The 23,906-nt window shown below is 40.0% G+C and overlaps 1 protein-coding gene across 1 annotated transcript in view; it reads left to right on the forward strand.

The window, feature by feature from the left end:
• The window catches only part of CNTNAP5 (contactin associated protein family member 5), a 264,255-nt gene that overhangs the window by 100,079 nt on the left and 140,270 nt on the right, over positions 1-23,906 (forward strand). The window contains exon 4 of the mRNA XM_059852775.1: positions 20,656-20,803. Coding sequence (XP_059708758.1) covers positions 20,656-20,803 — 148 coding nt within the window. The remainder of the gene's footprint in view (positions 1-20,655; positions 20,804-23,906) is intronic.

A 23,906-nucleotide genomic window follows, 5' to 3' on the forward strand; every position in this document is an offset into this window, starting at 1 on the left:
ACTCTCTCACTTCCAGATCAATCTCTTGATAAGAGGATTAGTGTTTTTAAGCAAGTGGAGAGAGGTGCCAGCACTAAATGAAATGAGCCAGAACTTTATCCCTTAAGGCATAGTTCAAAACAAGTTTACAGATTTCTATTTAAATGACCACATTCCAGGTGTGCATAAGGGTCAATAAGGATTTGAGCTCAAAATTTCCAAATTGTGGTTGAAAACCTTGAAATCAGTTACTCTGCCTTGCTGTCATAGACTATAGTAGCTCTTCCTATGAGTCAGCATTTTTGATGAAATGTAATCAATATTATAGAAAAACTCTCTTCATTGTCATTTTAGTTTGTCTCCATAAAAACGTTATACAATAATTGGTAGCTCCATCTCTAGTGCAGGTGAGCTTAAAGTGAATTCTCACAGGCCTTATAAATGAAACTGTTATTTTTTTCTGGCTTCCTCTCCTCTTCCTCATTTATTGTGATTCCCTCTCCTTTAATTTATGTAAGGATGCAGATATTAGTGGGAACACCTGCTTTATTGGGGAACTACATCTGAACAGCAGAGATTTCCAGAAACGTTCTCAACTGCTGGCTGAAGCCTGGGTCCTGCAGAAATAATAACTGACCATATAAGAGAGAGGAGGGGAGGACTTCATGGTAGAGCCTGCAGAAATGAATGCTGATGTTTTCCAGCTTTTTAACATCTGCCTGGCAGCCTTCATATTTTTGACACAGAATGGTGGATGAATGGGTGTGTAAACATAGGTGTGCAAGCATGCTGGTATCTTAAAGGAACCAAGAGTGGAATAAGCAAAGCTGATTGTGTGATTTTATTGAGTCTTGCATGGTTCAGAACTAGGATGAGAGGTCCATATTTGCTGCTATTGAATGTCTGTAGCAGGCAGAAGCACCTCGTTTTTCCTTGTCTGATCACTTGTAAAAGGCCCTGAAAAACTAGATCTGAGTTTTTTTCAGAAAGACCACTAAAGCAAGGTGATAATTTTGAAATATGAAGGGCCACAGTAAAATTAATATTGTTTCTCCTGGTCAGCTCCATGAACTTTGCCATCTTTTGGGTTGGATAAACTATTTGAATAATGGGCAAAGTCTAAGAGGACAGATCCCAAGGGGAATGTAATCCTGGAGGTGCCCTTATCCTCCCTAGGATGCCTCCTTACAAGCATGAATTCTGTTTGCTGGGGAAGGAAATGTTGCGTCTGTGATAAAGAACTTAACATGCAAATTGTTATTAATTCTGCTTCAATCAAAGGAGCACAGAGCAGCTACAAGGAAGAATAATGGCAGAATAATTTAACTTAGATCCCCTAAAATGTGACATTCCAGTGTGTGTCAGTAATTTTAATGTCTAGCTAGGGAGGCAGGATGTCAAAGAGGTAAAAGTTACTCCAGGTTTAAACATGTAAAAATTCTTTGAAACCAGTATATTTCTTTTATTTAACCCGATGGAAAATTGCTGAAGTCTCTCTTTTCAAGCATGTGAAGATTCTGTACCTTTTGGGTGAGATGCTGGACTCTGAATTTGTTTGTTTAATTTTCCTAACTGTAAATGTGATGAGATACTGGGATCTATCACTGTGTATTTATTTAGTTTATAGGTGAGAGACTCCCCCTAAAATGGCCTCCATAAAAATATTATGCAGCATCCAAGAGGGTTCTTAGAGGTCTTTTGATCTTCCTTTCTTTCTCTCTCTCTTTCTCTCTTTCTTTCTGCCTGCATTCTTCTCTTTCCTTTATCAAAATCCATTAATTTTCTTTCACAGGCTGCTTATATTCTACAAGTTTAGTAACTTCATGACTCCTCTATCCATTTTTGTTGTCAACTGTTTGGCCATTGCAGTTTCTGTATACCTTGAAAACCATTTGTAAATTGAATTATAGAACTTCCTTTTAGTTTTTAGCTCTTTTAAGTGATGTCAGGTTTCTTGACACCTGCAGTTAGTGGTAATAGCTTGGTGGACTCTGGATAATGGTTCTCTAGCAAGAGAAAAAGATAATATGTTTCTACACTGCTATTACTTTATAGGATTTTTTAAAAAGTGTAGAACAAGTTCTTTGCTAAGATCAGAGCTGTGTGCTGCCATGCACCAGGAACATCCATCAAGTGAGATGATTTGTCCTGAAGAGAAGCTGTAAGTAGGTGAAAAAGACTGACAAAGTGTTATTTACCCCTGTTTGACAGATGAGAAGTCAGGACCCAGGGACTGTCTGGATTAAGTGGCAAAAAAAATAAATGCCTTTGTGAGTCCTGGTGTCCTGTTATTGTTCAGTCCAGGGAGTTGGATCTGGAGAATGTTAGAAATTCCTCATGGTTTATGCCGTTAATTTCTCTTGGCATGGGAGTAGGATGTAGAACCAGGGGAAAGATGGGTCAGCAGTCAGTGTAGCATCTTGAGACAAGGCCAAGATATCCACTTAAACAGTGAGCTAGATAGATGCACTTCAGATATCACCAGAGAGACTGGGCCACCCTGAGAGCAGCCCATGTATGTTAAACTAGAGCCTGGTGAACTTCCTAGTGTTTAACCTGTAATGGCTAATTCTGAAATACTTCTGTTTGGCTGTATAATGCATGTTAACTGGCAAATGCCAAAGTTAACAGAATCTATTATAAAATGCTTTTTCTCAGTGTCACTGAAAATCATGCTGGATTTTTTTTCTTTAAGAAAAAAGAGAAAATGATGTTATTTGATAGGAGAACAACACGATGCTTTTGTGAGAAAGACAAGGTTTTTTCAGTTCAGTCAACACTGGGGGTTCATGTGCTTTTCCTCACCTTAGTGGGATCACAGTGAATTGAAATTGGCTGGGGATGCAGCAGCTAAGCTGTCACTTTGTGGCGTTCATTTGGAAGTGCACTACACAGGAATGCTGAATTAGCCCTCCTGCTGTGCAGCCCGGGATGAGCTGGAGCTGAGTGATTGTAGTGTCAGAATGAGAAGCAGTTCAATGGCATAGAAGGAATATAATTTCTCTGGGCACCTCAGGATGTGTACAGAACAGGCTGGGCTGTTAGTGGAGATCATTTCTGAGAGGAAATATGATTTCCTGACTGTCTCTAATAATGGTAAATCTAATTCATATTTTCATATTCATTGCTGAGTATTATGCAGAATTGGCAAGTTGTTAAGGACAAAACAGAGTAACTGTAAGATACACGAGCACTGAAGCACAAGAAATTGTAAAATCATAGATACCAGGAAGCAGGAAGTTTGTGGGATAGGTGGAATGAGCACACTGCTATCTTGATAATTTTGGTGCCAGGCTGCAGCCTGAAAGAATTTTAGGTGCTGTTCAGTGTAAGGTGTCATATTACTGCAAAAAATTAGATACATTTTCTTGTACACTATTTCAAGGGACAATGGAGGGTGAAAGAGTTGTGGAAAAACTCATACTATATGTTTGCATTTCTGCCCATTGAAGAATTTAAGCTGTCCCATTTTTTAATAATGTTTGCTGTCCATCCCCTCAACCTACCTGAGTGCCTTTTAATACAACTTTTCACCACTAAAGGCAGTTTCAGCAGTATTGCTTCTTTTCTAAAAATAGACTGCAAGAACATCTTTGTTATCTGCAGTGTGAATTGTTTTAGTAGGAAACTGCTTTGCTACAGTATCATTTCTTAAATTGCATATTACTTTAACAACCACATCCACCCAAAACATAATGATTGTGACTGAAGAAATACAATTCTGAATCACAAAGTGGAATGCACAAGGCTTTAGATGCAAGTGACACCAGTTTTCATTCTGCATATACACACAGGAGTTGTGATTACAGCAATATGCATTGTCTTCTGTTTGCAGCAATGCCAAACCAAGACCAGGCTGGATGGGGCTCTGAGTAGTGTTGTTTGGTGGAAGCTGTTCCTGCCCATGGCTGTGGGGTTGGAACTAGATAATCTTTGTAATGGACAACCCATTCCAACCCAAACCATTCTATCATTCCATGAAACCAAAATTCAAGTGTAGATTAAAGTATGTCCCAGTGAAATGAACAGAACTTCAGTGATGAAGGAATGTATTGCTGAAACCCATTCTAGTGACATTCCTTAGTCATGTTCTCAGAGATGGAACTTATTTCAGCAGCTGTAGTGTGGGTTTGTGAGATCAGCTGTAGTGTGGGTTTGTGAGATCAGATCTGTTTGTCCAGATCAGCATAAACCTTGAGAAGTGAGCTGGCTTTGTGCATTCCCAGCAGTGTGTTAGCCACTGTTTGTTGCTGAACAATGTCCTTCACACCTTCTCAACCCATCTTGCCTTGCAAATCCAAGATTTCAATTGAAGATGGTTGCAAAATCCTCCCGTGGCAAACAGGCAGAAAGCCAAGGACTGGCAGAGCCTCTGTGCAGGGCTGGTGGAGAATGTTGGGTTGCCATGACTGAGACAAGTCCGTGGTGCAGTAGATGCATCAAAAGCCTTGGCAGTGCTTGCTTCAGGCACATCTGAAAGGCCTTTTCTAGCCCTGGGTAATGCTAGAGTCAGTCATCAGAGGGAGACTGATGGGCAGAATTTTCAGTGACTTAAACTAGCATTGCAGGTAGTCAGTAGGGCAGGCTTTTAGTCCTTAGCAAAGGTTTTCAACTCCTCAGTGTAGGTTAGGTAAGGTTTTCACAGCTAGGAATTGAGGAGCTTTGATGACAGCTGTACACCGCTTCCCACACATGCCCACTCTCCCCCATAAAAGGGAGAAAAAAACCTCATATTTCCAAGTTGACATTAATTATGTTCTGATGAGTTCATAGTGGGGCAGTTAGTAATGAAATTAAGAAACAAGATACAGTCACATTATTGTTTACCTATTTCTATTTTTACCTGTTTTAGTATATTTTCTGCATTTAATATTTAAAACAAAAAGCTCAAGAAAACACAGAAAAAAACTTGGAAGGCTAAAAATCAAAAGAAAACACCACAGAACCCTTCCACTTACATAATTCAATTAAGCACATTCTTCCCATGATGCATTGAGGAAATATATTATTACAGACACCAAGCACTTTGTAATGTTGTATTATTAACTCCTTCTGGGGCCAGATGATTTTTCTGCCAGATTAGAAGGAAGGAGCAATAGGATGTAATGTCAATTAACCTAATTGCTATGGGTCTTTCAACACTAGGGCTTTTGTGCATTCCCAGAATGAGGATACAAAAATGTGTGCATTTGGAATTTCCAGATCTTTGGAGAGAGTTTAAAATGCCCTGGATATTACCCTGGTGAGAGCTGTGTGCTCATCTGCCTGAGCAGTAAAAATAGGCTGTTTTTATTTAATTGGATGGTGGAAAGCTAGAGATTTCTCACATCAGTCCGATGGCAGATTCAAGATTTTACATATGTCAAAACAAAGCCATCTGGATTTGTTTATGTTGCAGTTAGTCTTTTGCAGGAGTCCAAGTGGCTATTTGAGAGCCACTGTAGCATCAGCATAACAAATAAACACAGGTCATGTTGCAGCCTTTTCCAGTTTCTTGGGTCATCATGGAGAAGCCTTGGCTTACACATCTGCAGGATGAGTGTGTGTTAGCCAAAACTGCAGAAATGAAGATAGGGTCATAAAAAGCCACATCTAGACACATGAAATCATATGAGTTAAAAGACTGAGTCCCAGTTTCAAACATTCTCATTGCCTTGTCTTTTTCTTCAATTCATTCACCTCTCAATCCTGTTGCATTATATGGGCATAAATTTTATTTTTCTGTTTACAAATGCAGGATTTATTCAACAGAAGATTGAGTTTTTTAGGGTGTTTTACATAAATAAAACATTTTACTTCTGAGCTAAAAGAAAAACAAAAACAAACAAAACCAAGCATTCCTGCTTGAAATAACAGAAGTCTGTTTTAATTGATTGAAGGCAATTAACAAGATTGATTGCTCAACCCCCCCTTCAATCCAGTTAGGAATGGTTGGTTGTGCAAGAGATAAATAAAGATGGTTTGTGAAGTTCCTGGTGGAGCCTTGATTTGAGGCTATGATTTAGCCTCAAATAAATCATGACAGAGCAAAGCTATCAAATGGTTCTGTCTCTCCTTTAAAGAGAGCTCCAAGTCAGCTGGCAAAGCCTTTTCTGTTTGTCTTGGGGACAGCAATCTCTCAGTTCTATAGTAGTTCAGGCTGGGAATGGCTTAATCAAGCTCACTGAAAGAGAAATTAGTTCATAAATAATACATAATTAATGGGATCATCAGCACAAGTTAAGTTAGCTTGTAACATTTGTTAGCCAGAGGCTCCAAAATCTTTCAAGTCCAATTTAATTTTCTTTATTGTCAAAGCTCACAGGTAGGTTTTCCTGGCCCTGTGTCATTATTTCCTTTGTCTAGAGTGGGGCACAGATCAACTCACACATTGCCCTAAGCACCAGACATGGAACTTGTTCTGTGCAGCACATGAAGGGGCTTGAAGCAGTTTGTATTTGGGGTGATCTGATTGTGCCTTGGGTCGCTATGGTAAGGAGGGGCAGAATTGGTGATTTTTCACCCATCTGTGATGAAAATTACTGCTTAGGGTGACCTTAGGAATAGACCATGTCTTTTCTATCTACCTCTATGGTACAAAATGAAAGAAAGAAGAGTTCATCTCCTTCAAATGTTCAGTTCTATTTTCCTTATAGATAATGGGAGCTCCCATGAACGTTAGGAGTGTGTCCTGGCCCTCCTGACTTCTGCCAGCTGCTCTCCCCTGGGTAGAGGAGGCTGGTAGTGAACCTGTAAGGCCTGGAAGCTGGAGTGTTCCCCAGTGTGTCCCTCTCCATCTGTTTGGGTTTGGAACTGGAAATAGCGTTTGGATTGAGGACCTTTGGATTTGCTTTGAGAAGAAAATTCCCAAGAGCTGCCAAGAGAGGTGCTTCTTGATGGCTGAGATAAAGCTCTGCATCTTGGGGGCTCTGAGGATGAATAAGTGATTGTCCTTGCTGGGGTGCAGCTGAACTTTTCTAAGCCATGTCAGAACAATGGCATAAAATTAGATGTATTAAAGAAAGGTGCTGCTTTTGTAGCATCAGTTTAGTTAAAATGTGATGGCGATGATGGATGAATCTTTGTGCATCCTCCCACTCCACACACCCCCCCTCCCTTTCTGTTCTCTCTGATGGGCAGTGTTTTGGTTTGCCCCAGCAAAAGAACATGGGGTGGGAATTGCAGGAAGAATTGTCTGGGTGCTTGCATAATTAAAGTACTCCAGAGATGGGGGTGCTGAGATGTTCACAATTGACTCTGTGGACATTGGCTGGCATAAAGGTCTGAAATGCTGCTGGAAACTGGGCCACCTGGACAAATTGGTTTCCTGAGGTTGCTGACAGCTTTTTGGGGAATCCCCCCTGCCTTTACCTCCAGCAGAGACACCTGCAGGATATGTCCAGCCCAGAGATAAAGATTTTTTTTTGGTAAGAGCTGCCTGGAAATGCTCAAGTAATAATCTTCAATTCTTTAATTCTGGATGAATTTGAGGCAGAAATGTCCATTTAAAGTAATAAATACATTCTGAGAAGTTAGGATGTTATTAAAATGAGCACTAACAGTATTTTTTTCAGTAGTGTGGATGTGTATTCAGATACTGAATCTTCCTCAGTGAGATAGAGTTTGTAAGGCTGGGTGGCTAGGAGGGAGGGGAAGGAAACTGTTGGACCACAATACCAGATCTGTGTTTGATTTCCAGGTAACTTTGCAGTTGCAATCCCTGGTTCTGACCAGTCAAATTAAGGATAAACTTTCTCTTTGAAAAACTACTTGTGTCAGTACTGGGTTTTTTTGTTCAAGGAAAAGGATCATTTTTGGTGACATTTTTCAAAGAGAAACTTTGAAATTAAGTTAGATTTTTATCATTTTTCAGAGTTCTCCTGTTCAGTATAGTTATTGGAAAATAAGCCAATGAATAAATAGTTCACAAATAAAATTAGTTGGGTTTTTGCAGGTTTTTTTTTTCCATTTATTCACAGTTTCCTACGAAATGTCACCAGCTTCAAATAAAAAATTTCCTTAATATGTTTCACTGGGGGAAAAGAAATAGATGTTTTTCAACTCTTCTGTCAGCATATGCTTTGAGACACTGAATAATTATGAATCTCAATATACCCCTTTATCTAACAGCTTATATGTTTTATTAGTTTTGTGGTTTCTGAGGTTTTGTTTTTTCTTTAGAGGCTTGATGAAGAGATCAGTAAAATTTAGCAATAGATTTGACAATTCATATAGACAGACCTTGAAATCTGACAAGAAAACACATCTAGAAATCCCTAGTAAAACAAAACCTACTGGGTCCACAGGTTTTCTGAAAATTATGTTGGGTGTTTGGCTTTCATGTTCTAGTAAACATGAATAATAATTCCCCAATCTCCTGCTATGTCTGTTATTCATGATTTTATAGCTCTGTGTTGTATTCTACTTCAGACATAATTTTTTTTCAGGCTAAAAAATCCCAGTCTGTTTAATCTTTCAACATTCCAAAATATTTTATATCATTGGCCTACTTTATTTCTGTTTACTATAATTTTTTTTCCAATTCAACTATATATTTGTCAAATGGAGAGACAAACCATCACAGTTTTTAAGTTGGGGTTACATAACTGTTAATATATAAAGCAATTTCAGTGCTTTCTGGATGGCTGGTTCTCTTCTTTTTCTTGCAATTCCTAAAAGCCTCTTTGGGCTTTTGTCCATTTTTGAGTCCAGAGCTGATGTTTGCATCCAGCAGTTTACAAGGCTTCAGGATTCCTGAATGACAGTGGCAGGTTTCCAAGCTATTTCACATGGGTTGTGTGGTGAGGATGATTTTGTCTGTGTGGTGTGGTGCTTTACATTTTCTGATCCTCTTTATTTTCCATTTTACTGCCTGGTCATTCCATATCAATCAGATCCTTGTGCAGCTTTTCAGTCAGCCTTATTTTCACAAGCCAACAACTTCAGTGTTATCACTGAGTTGTGCTAGTTCTCTGTACTATGTGTTCTCTTTGATATGACATTTAGGAAGCCAGAAATAGCACAGATCAGAATAGAACCCCAAAAATGCACATTTTATTTTGTCATATATGAGCTTGGTTTGTTTGGTTTTCTTCTTTCAGTGTTTTCAACAAAAGTTGATGCAAGTGCAGGGTATCAATTATAGCATCATTATCAATCCATAAACTGATTCATTTGAAGGGTAATAATAAATTTGTAAGGTCTGTATTTCCTCTTAAAAAACAAGATGTCTTTTAGTCATTATATAATGATCTGCTTGTTTGTTTATTCTGATTTTTAAAATAATTTCTCCTAATTTATGGATTTATTTGTAAGTGGGTACCACGGTCTGTCTTAAAGCCTCTTAAAACATACTCCTGCATTTGCCACCTTCTGTTTCTCTGCTAATGAAGTACATTTCCTTGAATGGATAGCCATCACAGCCAATAGTTGAGCAATTTTATACTGAATTTCAAAATTGTGGAAAAATATAACTGATCTTAGTGGATTTTTTCTGTTTATTTTATTTGCTAATTAGGTACTTCAATTTAAAATAGTTTTCTCACCCATAACTGAAAAAGAGCCTAGAGTTGGAATTACCCTAAGCTGTATCCAGTACTCTGCTTTCATGAAAAGAATTAATTCACCATCTCAGAGATGACCTTGTCTTTTTCAAGGCTATCTTGCAGCATTTTTATCATTTTTTTCTTATCACATGTTCAGAAAGGTATTTATTACTGGTTCTTATGCATTTATAAAATTATTTAGAAATTTCAAAGTTCAGTTTTATGCTGGTTCTATACTTATGGAGCTGATCCTAATTTCCATTTTTATCCTTTAATTGTGACCTCTTTAGAGGAAAGGCTTCCTACTTCAAATAGCTTCTCAGCTTCTGATTTTACCAGATGGTTTTTACTTCTTTCCCTTTAAAGAAATTTGTTTTCAGCCTAAGTGGTTTTGATTTATTTTAAATCTCTAATATGGTGGCTTTAAAATACTTTTATGGTTCTCAAAATAATTTGTCCTGTTGTTACTTTTAATTTCTAACTAGCAGATCCTAGGTTTTATGTTTTTTTTTTTCTTGAAGTTCATCTCTGCTTTAGAGTAATACTTTAGGTTTGTGTGTAGTTCTGCATTTGTGTGTTGAATTACAATTTTGTGTCGACAGTGTTATAGAGAAGCTCCTCAATAGCAGTGTTTTCATCCTGAGTGCTAGTTAAGTTTAAAGAACACATTGTGTCTGTGTCTTGGGTACCTTGCCTGCCAACTTCAGCAATTTTGCATTTCTGTTTTCTAAAATTTGGAGTTTTAAATGTCACCTCCTTAGTCAGAGGTGACAAAGGCTTTTCTCTGTTCTCTCTAGTCTTGAATCTTTTCTTAATGCCTTATCTTATCTACCACTGAGTGAAATAACATCACGTGGTCATGTTTTTGGCAACCCAGACCTAACATAATAATGTGGAAAAATTTCAATCCATATGGATGTTAGAGTGGTCAGTAGTAACATTGTCCCTATTGGCTTCTAACCTTTCTTTTAAACATAGTACCTCTCTTTTTAGCAGTGTTTCCCACTGCATCCTTACAAGCTCTGTACCCTTTACTGCCTCCTTGATGTGACTGCTTTCCACTCCTCTATCTGCTGGGATGTGTTTTCATAACCCAGGTTAGTTACACTTCCAGAGTTGGCACATGTGCCTTTGACACAGCCATAGACACCTGTATTGACAGGCTCGGCCTAAATTTCCTGAGGCTGTGCTTTACTGGTAAAAATGAGTGTGTTTTGTCCATTTCTCTCCTGTAGTCAAGAGTAATCAATGGACTTCAGCACAATTCATTCCTCAGGAAATCACATGGCCACCAGTATGGGGAGAAACTGGGCTCTTTGAAAATGCTAATCTGACGCTCTCCAAGGATACCATAAAATAAGTGATCAGGGAGCCTGTAGAATTGCTGCATTTTCCTTTATTAATAATGTGTTGATTTAGTGGTGTTTTAAGAAACTGCTGTCAAAGCTATGTGTTCTCCACATGGGTACTGGTTCAGGTGTTCATTAATGCTGTACTGCAGAAACTTGGTGAGTTCAAACGTGCATGAGACTGTAGCATTGATGCAGAAGCACTTGAGGGTATATCAGTGTCTTTCTTTACTAGAAGTTAAATTTGTATATTTTCACAGTTCTCTTCTGTTTGCCAGAGAACAAGCTCATCTTTGAAGACTGAACTGTGAACGTACATCCTAACCCAGCTTATTATTCAGGCCTCACTGTGTGCAAAGGGTTTGAAAGGAAATGTTGTAATAGGTTAATTTTCCTCTCTGTGGGTTGCATTGTCTAAAAACACTTGCTTCTTTCTTCCCTTCTTTGTTACTTTTCGAGGTGTAGCTACTCGTAGTGCTTTCAGGATAAAAAGAAAAACACCTTAAACACAATGCCTTCATCTTAATATTTGCAAAAGATGTTAGGTGTTCTTATTTCTTGTTCTAAAGACGAGCTCTTTCATAGATCCTATTCATAGATCCTTTCTTTCACCTATGATCAGGAGATAAAAAGAATAAAAGAGCCCTCTGTGCTAGATTTCACACCTCAGGAGAAGGGCTTGTTAAGGAGCTATTGATTTCCTCTCTCCTCAACTCCCTCCTCTTTTCCCATACTTCCCCCCCACCCCTAACTCCCACCACTTTTGCCATACTTAAATGGGAAATATTGATACCATTGGAGAGGCTTCTAAGATTTCTAGTTTTAAGTGTTTGCCTAGCTATGATTTAAGGAAAAACTGTATGGAAGTGAAAGGAAAAAGGGCAGCTTACAAAAAGCAGCATCACATACCTTGCTGTTAGAGAGTGCTGTTAGAGAGAAACAGGTTCTCTTGGATGATCCTCCTTGGGGAAAGGACAAGACTGAAACTGCTATTGAAGGTCCTAGGGACCTTCATATCAGTGTGATTCCCAGTTTGCACATTTACAGAAACATTGCATAGAAACTCCTCTTGTTTAAGAAATTATTTCCACCTTCCTTCTCTTCTGTACCATTTCATGGGGGTAATGGTCACTTCAAAATCTGTTTTTTACAAGCATTGAAATTTCAAACTCACTGAGAAATTCCCATAATCTTCTAATTTCTCAAATAAAAGTAGTAGAACAGTTTTTATTGATGGTCTGATGTGATCTTGGGCCTGCCAAGTTGATCACAACTCCATATGTCCCACTATAACAACAGTAACAGGTGTTATTTGTATGCCAGAAAAAATTACATTTCAGAGTCACAATTTCAGGCCTCCTCCTTGGATCACTAACAGAAAGTTAATTTTTATTTTTTGTGCTATAGTTTAGAGAACATCATGATCTTCAGAGCCTCCTGCTGAGGATTGTTTGGTGTGGTTGGCATAATGAAATGTGTGGTCGAAACTTAATGGGTAGACATGCATTTGGAAGACATTGCACATTTGCCTGCCAAGATGCTGCAAAAGCTCATCTTACTTTATTGCAGGAGGAAGAGATGTGGTTTCTTTAAGTTGCTTTAGTGTCCTCAGGATTAATTTAATGTGGTTCAGTGATGGACCTCAATGTGAAAGTGCAATGACAAGACTCTAGGATGCTGCAAGCATTACAGGAACGGTTTTGTAGGAGGAAAATATGTCAATTAAATATAGCCCTCCTGTGGTAGAGACAAGTCTATGTAATTCACTGGGCCAAGACCATGGCTGATGTACATGGAAACTGGAGCCAGTTTCCCTGCTCTGAGGGGTGGGATTGTGGCTTCCTTGCCACCCACATGGAGGAGCAGTAATGGGTAATTGTCTGAGGGCCATACCAGACTGGGAATTTTCCTGGTGATGTCCTTAACCCAGGCTCCAGGAAGGGGGCAGACTTCCCTAAGAGAAGGATCTGTCCAGGGTGTTGAACCCTCTGTTCCCCTGAGGTGGGAGTTGCCTTCTACTATAACCTGTCTTTTCTTCCCTATGAAACTTGCTCTAGGGCAGGGGGGAAGAGAGTATAACAAGAAATACGTGTGTAGGCACCTGCATTTTAGTGCTTTATAGAACCCTGGAGAAAATCAAGCCTACCTATTTTCCTTCTTTCACAGGATATTACTTTACTGATCCAAATGCAAATGCTATGAAACTTTATAACAGCGAAATAATGTAAGATAATGAAGCACAGTATTCATCTAAGGTCACTGTTGCATGGAATAGCTAACACCTCTCTGGTGTCATCTTGCTGGATCTGTCTGGCAAATTACAACCAGAGAGATACTGAGTGTACAGCACCAGCTATTTAAATGTACTTTGATGAAGCTAAACAGAGGGAAGGTTCCCAGAGTTCCCAACACTGCCAGATATAAACACATTCACTGCATTGTTAATCCCACTAATTTAATGTAAAGCATGAAGGTCTCCATGAGATTTATGCAGAACAGCTGAAATCTATGATTAGTGTTGGCAGCAGAAGAGCAGTTTCAGTCTGTTGGCTAAGGTTAATGTAGTCAAGGTACTAGGGAAATATTTATCCTTGTTGTGATTTAGTTTAAAATACTGTCTTTATGTAGGATTGCCTTTAAGATAAAGTGCAGGAGGCTGAACAGAAGCAGGAATTAGCTGCCGACTTTTAGCTTAGACTTGTAATTTACAGGTTTAATTTTGCTGCTTGCTTCTTGCTTCTATTATTATTTATTTATGTAGCAGGGATGATATTAACAGTGATAACAGCTTCACCTCCAGGTGCTCCAAAGACAAAGCTGATTCTAAAATCTAAAGTAGGGATCCATTCTCTATGAATGCAATGCAATTTTGTGAGATTTGACTTCACATATATATGCAAAGGATGTCTCAGCATGGTAAGGAAGTTGTACTTGCTTCATTGCTGGGAAGAAGAAGGGCAACCTGCCCAACTACAGATTGGATCAGTCATTTTGGTCTGTATGAGGAAATGGAAGAAGACAGAGACCATTTTCTCATCCTGAGGTTAAGTGATGCAGCTTGTGTATTATCCATTTGGTAAATTTGCTTTTCTTCAAAAGAGATCACTGTACCCAAGTTGCCTATTGGGAAAGGTCTCTGGCAGATGCAGAATCTCAGACTTTGCCAAGGTACAGTTTGGAAACAGACTCTGCAGACAGATCGACACTCATTCAAACTGTTTAAAGATCAAACTGTCCATTTCAGTATAGAAATGTGGTGCTGAACAAAGCAAGAAAATAAATTAGAATTTTCTAGGGGTGGATCAGAACAGGGGGAAAAAAAATGTGCAAAGGGTTAAAAAGTTCTCCAATATTTTTTTTCATTTTCTTTGGTCTAAACAGAAGTGTTTCACTGTCCTTAAGGGACCCAAGAAACTTCATGTTTCTAATGTCACCATTACACCAGTTTTTTATTTTGATACAGACCTGTTTAGAAAAAAATATTATATAGATTGTCTCAATGGTTTTTCTTTATATTTTTAATGCTTTTGCTTGCAAAATATTTTGATTATGTAAAAATGATGGCTTTTATTGGAAACACCGGGATTAGTTATACCAATTGTCAGGAGAAGGATAATAAGCAGCATTCTTAATATAAATGTAGTTTACTTTGGGCAGCCATCTCTCTGATGTTAATGATGTTGTTAACAGCATTTGTTCCTGTATTTGGAAAGCAGTTAACCAGACAGAAAGGTATGAACGCAGTGTAATGGGGTGGATGAGCAGCAAATAACCTTCTCACTTGAGCAGATCGTTTAGGGAAGTGATGAAGTATGGACCCTGACACACTACTGCTTCTCCTCTCCCCTGCTTGTACAGAAACTGCCAGTAGCTCAGAGGTGTCTAAAAAAGCTCAGGAGCCCAGGTGGACACTGCATTGCTGGAGCACAGCAGTCAGCCCCTCAGTAAGTAACAAGTGTAATGCAGTCCCAGTAGGACTCCTGCTTGATCAGGAGTCATTTTAATCCTTGCTGTGTAGGGAAGTTTAACTTCCTCTTTGTAGATGATTTTTTTTTTTTTTTCTGTTAGGGGGTAGAGGGATGAGATGGAAAGCTGTCACTTCCTCAGATAATATGTTATGGGAGGATAATTTTGGCAGGTGCCTCTTCTATTGTTTCCCCCACTGCTCCTCCCTAATAGCAGCTCTGACAGTGTGCCAGGGGATATTGTTTCTGAGGTTATTGTCTGACAGTGTGCCAGGGGATATTATTTCTGAAGTTCTTGTCAAGGATGGGTGTTTCACAAAGAAAAATGTAGCTGCTGTTGGGAAAGAAGAAACATAAGCAGAGAGGAGGCTTCTCTTAATAAAGGTAGGATAAGGTTTAGACTGGCTTGCGTCATAGTATTGGAGCTGGAAGCTGAAGCATGAGTCTGGAAACAGGCAGATCAGCTCAGAAGGGTGTTAACCAGAAATAACTGTTTACCTTTTGTCATGAAGACCATGGTGCATTTACAGGAAAGAGACATGGACTGGAAAGAGATGCTCAGAGGTGACTGATGGGCTAAGTGGACACAACCTGCCCTCCAGCTTTTGGTCCCTGGACCAGGCTGACAGCTGTTTTCTCTTGGGCTCAGGATGAAACCTGCTTAAATCAGTGGAAAAATCTCCCATTTACTCTCCTAAGCAGGCAAGTTCCTCCAAGTAAATTTACTTTGTTTCTGCAGAAGGTTTGAAAGAATACTGAAATAAAATTTACTTGCCTTTCGAGAAAGAAAGGTGGGAAAAGTACTTAGGTTTGCCATCAGTGTACCAAATGTTGCTCTGTAGTATTGAAAACAGAGCTCTGAACTTCAGCTCTTAAAGGAGCTGAGCAGTCCTCCTTGTCATCCTTTTCTTCTCCCCATGGTCTGGCCCCCTCTAACAGTAAAAGAATTTTTTTAAGGCCGGATGCTGAAAGAGAACAACTCCCAGGGGCCAGGTCCTGCCGTGAACTCCTGAGCTGGGCAGCTGCACTGAACTCACCTTCCAAATGAGGAGGAGCTTTTAGCAGCTCCCAGTCTGGGCACAGGGCGATGGAGATGACAGCAAAGCAATTTCACTGTGTTGCTTTGTGACAAGATATTAACAGCTCTGGCTTGATGTGTTAGGCAGGATTTTTTTCCATTACATAAGCAAAGTAACATTTTTCACCGCTGGCATTCACAGGATGCAGAAATGGTAAAATGTGAAAAAACCCCAAACATTTTGACTTTGAAATTATATTTTAGTTTTTATATCTTTTTGTGTTTTAGGGCTGAGCTGAGGTGAAAGTGGCAAGTTTCTACAATTGCGTGAACTGACAGTTACTTTTGTTTTGCAGCAGAAACTAAATGTATTTTTAAATTTTCATTGTTACAGAAATTTGTTGCAACAAACCTGTCCAGGCCTAAGGTGCAGCTCGCAAACAATGATGCAGTATAATTTTTCTGTGAAAAGAAACCTGCAGCATCCCATTAAAAACAGAGGGTGCTGAGTTTCTATGTGGTGTGTGTGTGTTGTGTCCTTGTCATGGTAGCCCTTGGTCTCTTTCCACACATTCAAACGGAGACCTAGGACCCCTGCCATAACTTGGTTTTAGTCACTGGCTTCCTCAAAACCTGAACTTTGTACCCACACCCAATACTCCACTGAGTTGCATTCCAGGTAACACAAACTTCAGCAGAACAGAAATCCCATTGCATTTGGAGAAGATAAAAGTCAGAGTTTATTTCAGCCTGAAAAATGTGAAAAGTTAGGCAATGCTTTCTCCTTCCTCTTTCAGGTTTTCATGGTTGTTTCTTCATTGAAAATTCATTCTTTCCTTAAAGTGCATGTACACTCAAGTACATGGGAGTTATTCCCAGGAAGTGTGTTCTGTATCACTCCTAGCTCGTGGTCTTTCTCATCTGGCTACGGAAGTTTCAAGGGGAGAATGACATTGTTTTGCTCACAAGTACTGCAGTTCTGGGATTTATGACAGTCTTAGATGCTTTTTGTCTCCCTTTGGTTCCCTCACTAAGCTCTGGATAGCTCAAATCAAGTGCCCTCTTGTTCTTTTTCTTCAGGCACTGGAGATAGCTCACTCTGATGTCACAGGTGAGATTTGAAGGTGGAGTGCTCTTTTCCGTGCTTGTAGTTCTTCTGCTGAAGGTTGAAACGTTGTAAATTGCTTACATCTGTGTTGGATGCCCTCTGCACATTCATAATCTGATTATTTCTTTCCCCTCAATTCCGCTCATCAGAGTTACTTGGCAGAAATTAGAGTTCTCAATATGTCCTAAAATACCTCCCCTAGAAGGCAGTTAACCTCAGGTCTGCCTGCTCACCTTACAGGGCTGAGGATTGTGCCAATGTTGCTGCTTGCACACTCATTCTGAACCCATCCCATCACCCATCTAACAAAGTGGGAGAGCAGAATGTATTCAGCAGAGGCATTATGGGAACCACTTTCTGCAAATCTGTAAGTTGCCATTTAGGGTGCAGAGAGTTCGTGCTGGGGAAGGCTGAGGTAAAGTCCTGCATCTGATCTTATCTTTTGCATTAACTGGGCTTTCATGAGCAGACACTAGCATCCAATTTCCACTTGTCTGTCGGGAGGTGGAGACCAGTCTAAGAGGTTGGCCAAAGGATGATCTGAAGCTCATCAAGTCCCACTGGTATGATCTGGCATAGCTCTGAATCAATGCATGAGGTAAAGAAACAAATATGTGTCTTCAGGGTTATCAAACTGTCGTATTTCACCACAGTTGTGTGACATTCTCCTGAGCTGCCCTTGAAAAGCTTTGGGGATCCCTCTGAATGGGAGAGTTGTGAAAGCAGCCCATTTAGTTGAATCACTGTTTTTCCTGAGGGACTCATCCATGCAAATTCCAGGCCACAACAGCAGTGTTGAGAATTATGCTTCTTTTCAAAATTTTCTTTTTCATTTAAACTGGAATTCCATTTTGTCCTTTTCACTATAATCCATGAACTAGGTGAGCTGAGCATTGGGAGGAGCACTGAGTATGCTTGTCTCTGCCATTCTTCCCTACATGCTGACAGCTGCTGCCCAAGAGGCAGCACTGAGCCGGTCGGACCCTGCTCCAAACCACTGCAGCTGCTCTCCCCTCACCTTTTCATGCCAGTGGGACCTGCCTTTGCTGGCTCATAAAAAAAGCCTCATGAAATATTACTGTGGTGCCGTGGTCTGTGTCACAGCAGAGCCCTGTGCAGCCAGGCATTGTGAAACAAGCTTGGTCCTAGGAGCAGCCCTGGCCAGCTGTTAACCTTGCTGCCGATGGCACTGGGGAAAAGCTTTTGCCTTCAAGAAGCTGGTGGCAAAATTTGGCACTAATGGAGCTCTTTGATTTATAAGCCCCATAGAATGCCAGAGGCAGAATTTCCCATGTAAATCATCCGTCTGTTGTGTTTACAGGGCTTGTTAAAATACACAGATTGAAGGGCTGTGCTCCCTCCCTGAGCAACTGTGTTGCATGGGAAATGCAAGTGCTTTGTTTTCTGCACTTGCTTGTCATTTTGGTCCTGGGAATTAATCCTTATCAACAACAAGTTGTAATAGAGGCCATTTCTCAAGAGGACTTCTGCCATTCTCACCGATAGGTTTACTGTTAATCAATATTTGAACCTCCAGGGCTGTGAAATCTGGTACTGCATCCTACTTTCATCTCCTTTAATGGATGGATTTTTTTCTGTGTCAGCTGTGGATCTTAAGTTTTCAAGTGACCGTCTGTGGCAATTGGTATTATTCAATCAATGGTCTATAGCCCACAGGTGGTCCATAAAGCATCAAAAGATGATCTGTATAGCAGTGGGAGTTGGAAGGGAAAATCAAAGCAATCCTGAAGGCACACACACAGTGATGCCCCGTCGGTAGCAGCAAGCAGGGATGTGCCAGCAGCACCAGAACCATCTCGTAGGCACAGATCAATGGGTACAGCATTGCCTGTGGATTTCCTTTCTCTAAAAGGGTCATTAGCTCTTTGCTTATTAGAGGAGCTTGGGAAAAAAAGTGCTGTAAGGGCTGTATTGGACGTCTGAATAGTTTTTTTTACCAGTGTGGCTCTTTGAGTGTGGGAAGGATGTTTTTACATAGTTGCCCATCAGGTTTGGAGTGAACTAACTGATCTGGAGGCTGGATGTGAATAATTCTGGCTCTTGCTTGAGATGTTGGGGGAAGATCCCTAGCACAGACGCCAGCGGGTAGGCAGCAAGATCAGCTTGCAGTGGGTGTGGTACAGCTGTGAATCTTTTCCCTGGCAAAACCACAAACTCCTTGATGGCACAGGCAGTCCCTAAAGTTTGCTTGTTTCACAGTATTAAGGCCTTCTTTTTTATTTTACTCTTACTTTTCACCTTTACTTTCACTCTAGTCACTGCATTCTTCACAACTGGGAGGACTGGAAACCCTCTGTTCCCCCTTTGTTATTTTTCTTCTTTCTTTTTTATCTTATTAAAGGTGAGACATTTACATAATCACAGGACTCCAAGAACATGAGCCTTTGGAGCAAACAAACAGAAAACAACAGTCTCCTTTATGTGTCTTGTATAGCTCTAATAAAACAATTGAATGCTGAGTTTAGTAAAACAAGAATACACTGAATTTGTGGTTTTACACCATCTACAATAACATTTGGGAAATTGTTGGAATGCTTGTATTTGAGGAAAAAAAATTGAGTGGAGATGAACCCCTAATCTCTTTGACACATCCTTCAACAATCAAAATGAATCATAGGTCTGCTTTATTGGGCTTATTCCAATTTTGCTCACAATTACATTGTGTAGGTGAATGGTGCCAATTTTTGAACTGGAAAAGCATTTTAAACTGGTACAACTTTTTGTGATGAAATTCTATGCTTACAAAATGCAGGACCTCTTTTACAAATATGGCTCTCCTGTGAGATTATGTTTTTGTGTGTTCTCTCTTTGCTTTTCATGTTTTACAAAACTGTTAGCTTCAAATTTCAATCCTAGCTGAATTACTGAAATGTTCTGAGGATTGCAGGAAGTCTTGTGATATTCCTGGGCCAATATTACAGATAAGGGTGTAAAGATGAATTGAAAATGCTTCAGGCAGGAATACACCCTTGAAGTTTTTCTGAAGGTTTGTCTTTGAAATCCCTCACTCATTCTTCATCCATGAGAGAATTTCCTCTTGCTAAGTTGTAATTCTGACTAGGGCCATTAATTTTGGCTTGCTGTTGCAAGCAATTAATTAAATAGTTAAGGAAAGAAATTAAATTATTATGTTTGCATGCTTTAACTCTCTTGGGTGCAAACACAGTCAAAATGCTGATTCTCCTGTGCACTTACTCAGGCTTTTATCTCTTCCTGTTCCTTGCTTGAGCTTTCTGTTGGGTATCTGGAAGTCCTGTTCTTCCCAGACTCTCAAGAACTTTAGTGGCTTGTGTCTATCATTTAGTGCTTCCATGAGTGCACCAAAAGCTAAATCAAGCCACATCCTTCACTGTGCTGACAGGACTCTGACTATTTTAGGGGTTGATGGAGTATTACAGTGCACGGGAATAGCCTGGCTTAGGAGAAATTGTGCAGCATCTTCAGCATCATCCCTGTCTACAACCTGCTTTTGTAACTCTGTGCATACATCCCCACTCTGCTGAGGTGCTGCTGTCTCCCTTGTTTCCCTTCATAAGAGATGCAGCACTTAGCAGAAAGCTTGACAATCAATTTAAATAATTTTAAGTAATTGTTGAGACTAAGAATCGTTGCAGTTCACAGGCTTTGTTCAGAGTCCTGCATTCACCTCTTGTTGCTTAATGTCTCACCAGGGCTCTCTTTGTCCTTCCAGGTTTTCACAGGGAACAGCAATGCTGACAGTGTGGTTCACCACAAACTGCTACACTCCATGAAAGCTCGATTCTTGCGCTTCATCCCGCTGAAGTGGAATGTTGGTGGGCGGATAGGACTGAGAGTTGAGGTCTTCGGCTGCTCTTACAGTAAGTGGCTGCATCTTAACCCACATTTTATCAAAGAGATTTTTCTTGGTGCTGGTGGTGCTGAGGGGAGAGTGCAGTAAAAGTTTTATGAGTTAAAATGTAACATGAAACACATTGCCATTGTTTACTTTTTCCAGTAGTTGTTCTTGCCTTTCTCCCCAGGGATGTGCTGCCCATCTCACTCAGCTGGTGAAGCCTCCTCAGGGCTGAGCCCACCACAGAGCAATTTGCTGCTTCTGGGAGTGCCGGGAGTCAGATGCTGCAAAATCTCCTGCCCACTGGAGGTCCCAAGGCTAATTGGGAGCTCTATAGGGCTATATTTGCCTAAACAGTTCATTTGTGAGTTTAAGGCCAGTTACCTAGTTCTGAAGTGCTGTGGATTCTGCAGCTCTGGTTGTATTTGGGGCTGATGGCTTTATAGCTTCAGAGTGCAGAGAACCTGTCTGCTGATTTAATTGCTTTTACATGACAGCTTTCTTTGGCCACTCTTAACAGGAGATGGTCTTTGATGATAACATTTGTAGTGTTTTGGGCTTTGGAGCAGCTGGTAAATGTTGCTGGCTTGGGGTGTTCTGATGACAAATCTCGTCATAGCGCTGCAGATGTATGACCTATGACTGTGGCAGACTGTGAATATAAGGCAAAAGGACAGATGGTCCTCCATTGCAGAAAATGGAAGTCCACTCATGAGGAAATACAAGTCCAATATTTATTTCTCCGGTGACTTTGTGTTCATTTTTGTGACTTGAGATGCTGCTGGAAATGGGGGAGATTTTGTTGTGGAGAGTTGAGGGGATTAACAGCATTTTACTGATAAATTTGGGGTGGTGTGGCACAAGTGACCATCATGTGACACCACTGTACTGGTGCTTCTCCCCATTTAGCTAAAGTCCTCCCAAACACAAAAAATGGACTGTAACAGAGTAAGCATGAAAACTATTTGGGAGACAACCTAAATTCATCTAAGCTAAATGAAAGAGAAGTTTATTAAACTTTTTGATTCACATGTTCCCACTGAACAAAGACACAACTTCAGGACTTTCTGAGGCCTTGTCACTGCCCATGGATCTTAGGACTGTTTCACATGGTTTCTCAGGAAGATTCTTATGGTTTCTGTGTAGGTCTATCCCGTCCATTCAACTTCTTCTAGATGCTGTTTGTCCACCTGCACAGGCACTGTTGGCTGACCTACAACCACCTGGTCTGGATGCACCATCATTAGGGCAAGAGACCTTTTCCAGGTGTATCAGTGAACATGTAAACTGAAATCTGAAGTTCAGGATCAACTGCCTTTGGTGACATAATTCTGAAACAGCCAGCTAATCTGCTTTCAAGAGCTTTCTTCTTCCAGACCTCCGCAGTGAAGAGTGTAGTCCAAACAGTTGTGTAACAAATAGAACTTGAACTTTAGGAAGATTGAAACTTTTGTGGCTGTTTTTTCTTTTTTTGGTGGTAGTCCATGTGATGTACTGCATGAGCACTACTTTCATTTCAGACTGTGGTTGTATTTTCTATGGTACAAAGATTTCAGAATAACTTGCAGGCTGAGTTGCCTTGTGTTATCATCTAAGTCTTCATCTTTGTCCTGTACCCTGTAGTTGCAGGAAATAAAAGTGCTTGTGCAGAATTAAGGTATGAGATTAAAGCCAGCCAGAAAAGAAATAAAGGGATTCATAAAACTTTTACAGGGTGTTGAAATATTCATTCCATTTATATAAATGTGCCATTCACATTTCTCTCTGGCAAATTGCATATGCCAAGCAATACCTGTCTACAAGTTGTGCTTATATAGTTTTAGTGACTTGGCTACTCCTAACCCAGACACACCAGCACTGTACAAAAAATGTTTGATCATTTATAAAATGTCATCTTTATTGGTGTACTGACAGAATATCTGCTGCAGATCCTGAGCTGGTGTACAACTACATAACTGCATTTTGTAAAGTTGATAGCAGACAGACTCATCCACCGTTTTCAGCTGTAGCATAAGAAATATTAATAATCTGGGGAAAAAAAATTAAAATTACAAAGCTTAAGTTTCTAGAAACAGGCTGTTGAACAAGCCAGGAAGGAAACTGAAATAAAAGAACAAGTATATTGAATGTGCACCATCTTCATGCATGTGTCTGTATGTACATGAAAGAAGGGATGTGATGCTGAGAGAAGAAAAAGCATCAGCCAATATAAATCGATCTGTAAGAGCCAGATATGGCTTCCCTGCTGCCTTTGTAGGTGAATGGGACAGTCCTGTGGCAGCAGAAGGCTCTATTATCTCATTTTTGGTGTGTGACTCTCCTATGCAGTATTCTCTGCTTGAGAGGCCCCAGGAACACAATCCTGTGCTAACTTTTGCAAGTGAAGCTTTCATTGATGTCTAAGTAGGGGGCACATGGAAGACATCAGGTCTTGTAGGTCACCTGCCAGGTGACACTCTGCCAGGACACAGCAACAAAACATGCTGAGGAATCCTGCTGAGTGCACTGGGTGCCAAAGTGGGTAACTTAGCCTGTGATGGTACTGTGCTGCTGCTGAATGGCACTTGCTGCTGTTTATTGCTTCTGCTAGAAATAATTTGCTATGAATTTATTCATCAAGTCTTCTTGTCAAACAAAAGAGCTTTCATTTTTTGTCCTTTTTTTTCTTTTCCTTCTTTCCTTTTTCTTTTAACCCTCTATTTGGGTACCAGTTGACATTGTTTCTTTGGAAAAATAAAAACATGTTTTGAACAGAAAAGCTATTTCAGATTGAGTGTACCTGATTCTATCCCATACATACTGAATTTCCTATGAATAAAGGACTCCAAGGCCATCATAGAAGCTGTAATTCACAGATAGCCTGCTAAATGTTTACTTTCTTCAGAAAGTATGTATTTAAATGAAATTGATTACATTTTTTTAAATTCCTGTAAATATCTCATCTGGTATCCTCAAAATAGGATCTTGAAAATAGGAAGGAGATGATGATCTGAAAACATACATTAATGTTTCCTGTTCAGAAAAGGATTGATGATGAGTTCTGTGGAAAGTTCCATGGAGAAATATGTGTAAGCCTTTGCTATCCCTTTGCAGCAGTGGCTCCAGCAGTGTATTTTTAACAGATAAGC

This window comes from Haemorhous mexicanus, chromosome 8 (assembly GCF_027477595.1).
Source record: "Haemorhous mexicanus isolate bHaeMex1 chromosome 8, bHaeMex1.pri, whole genome shotgun sequence".
Classification (NCBI taxonomy): domain Eukaryota; kingdom Metazoa; phylum Chordata; class Aves; order Passeriformes; family Fringillidae; genus Haemorhous; species Haemorhous mexicanus.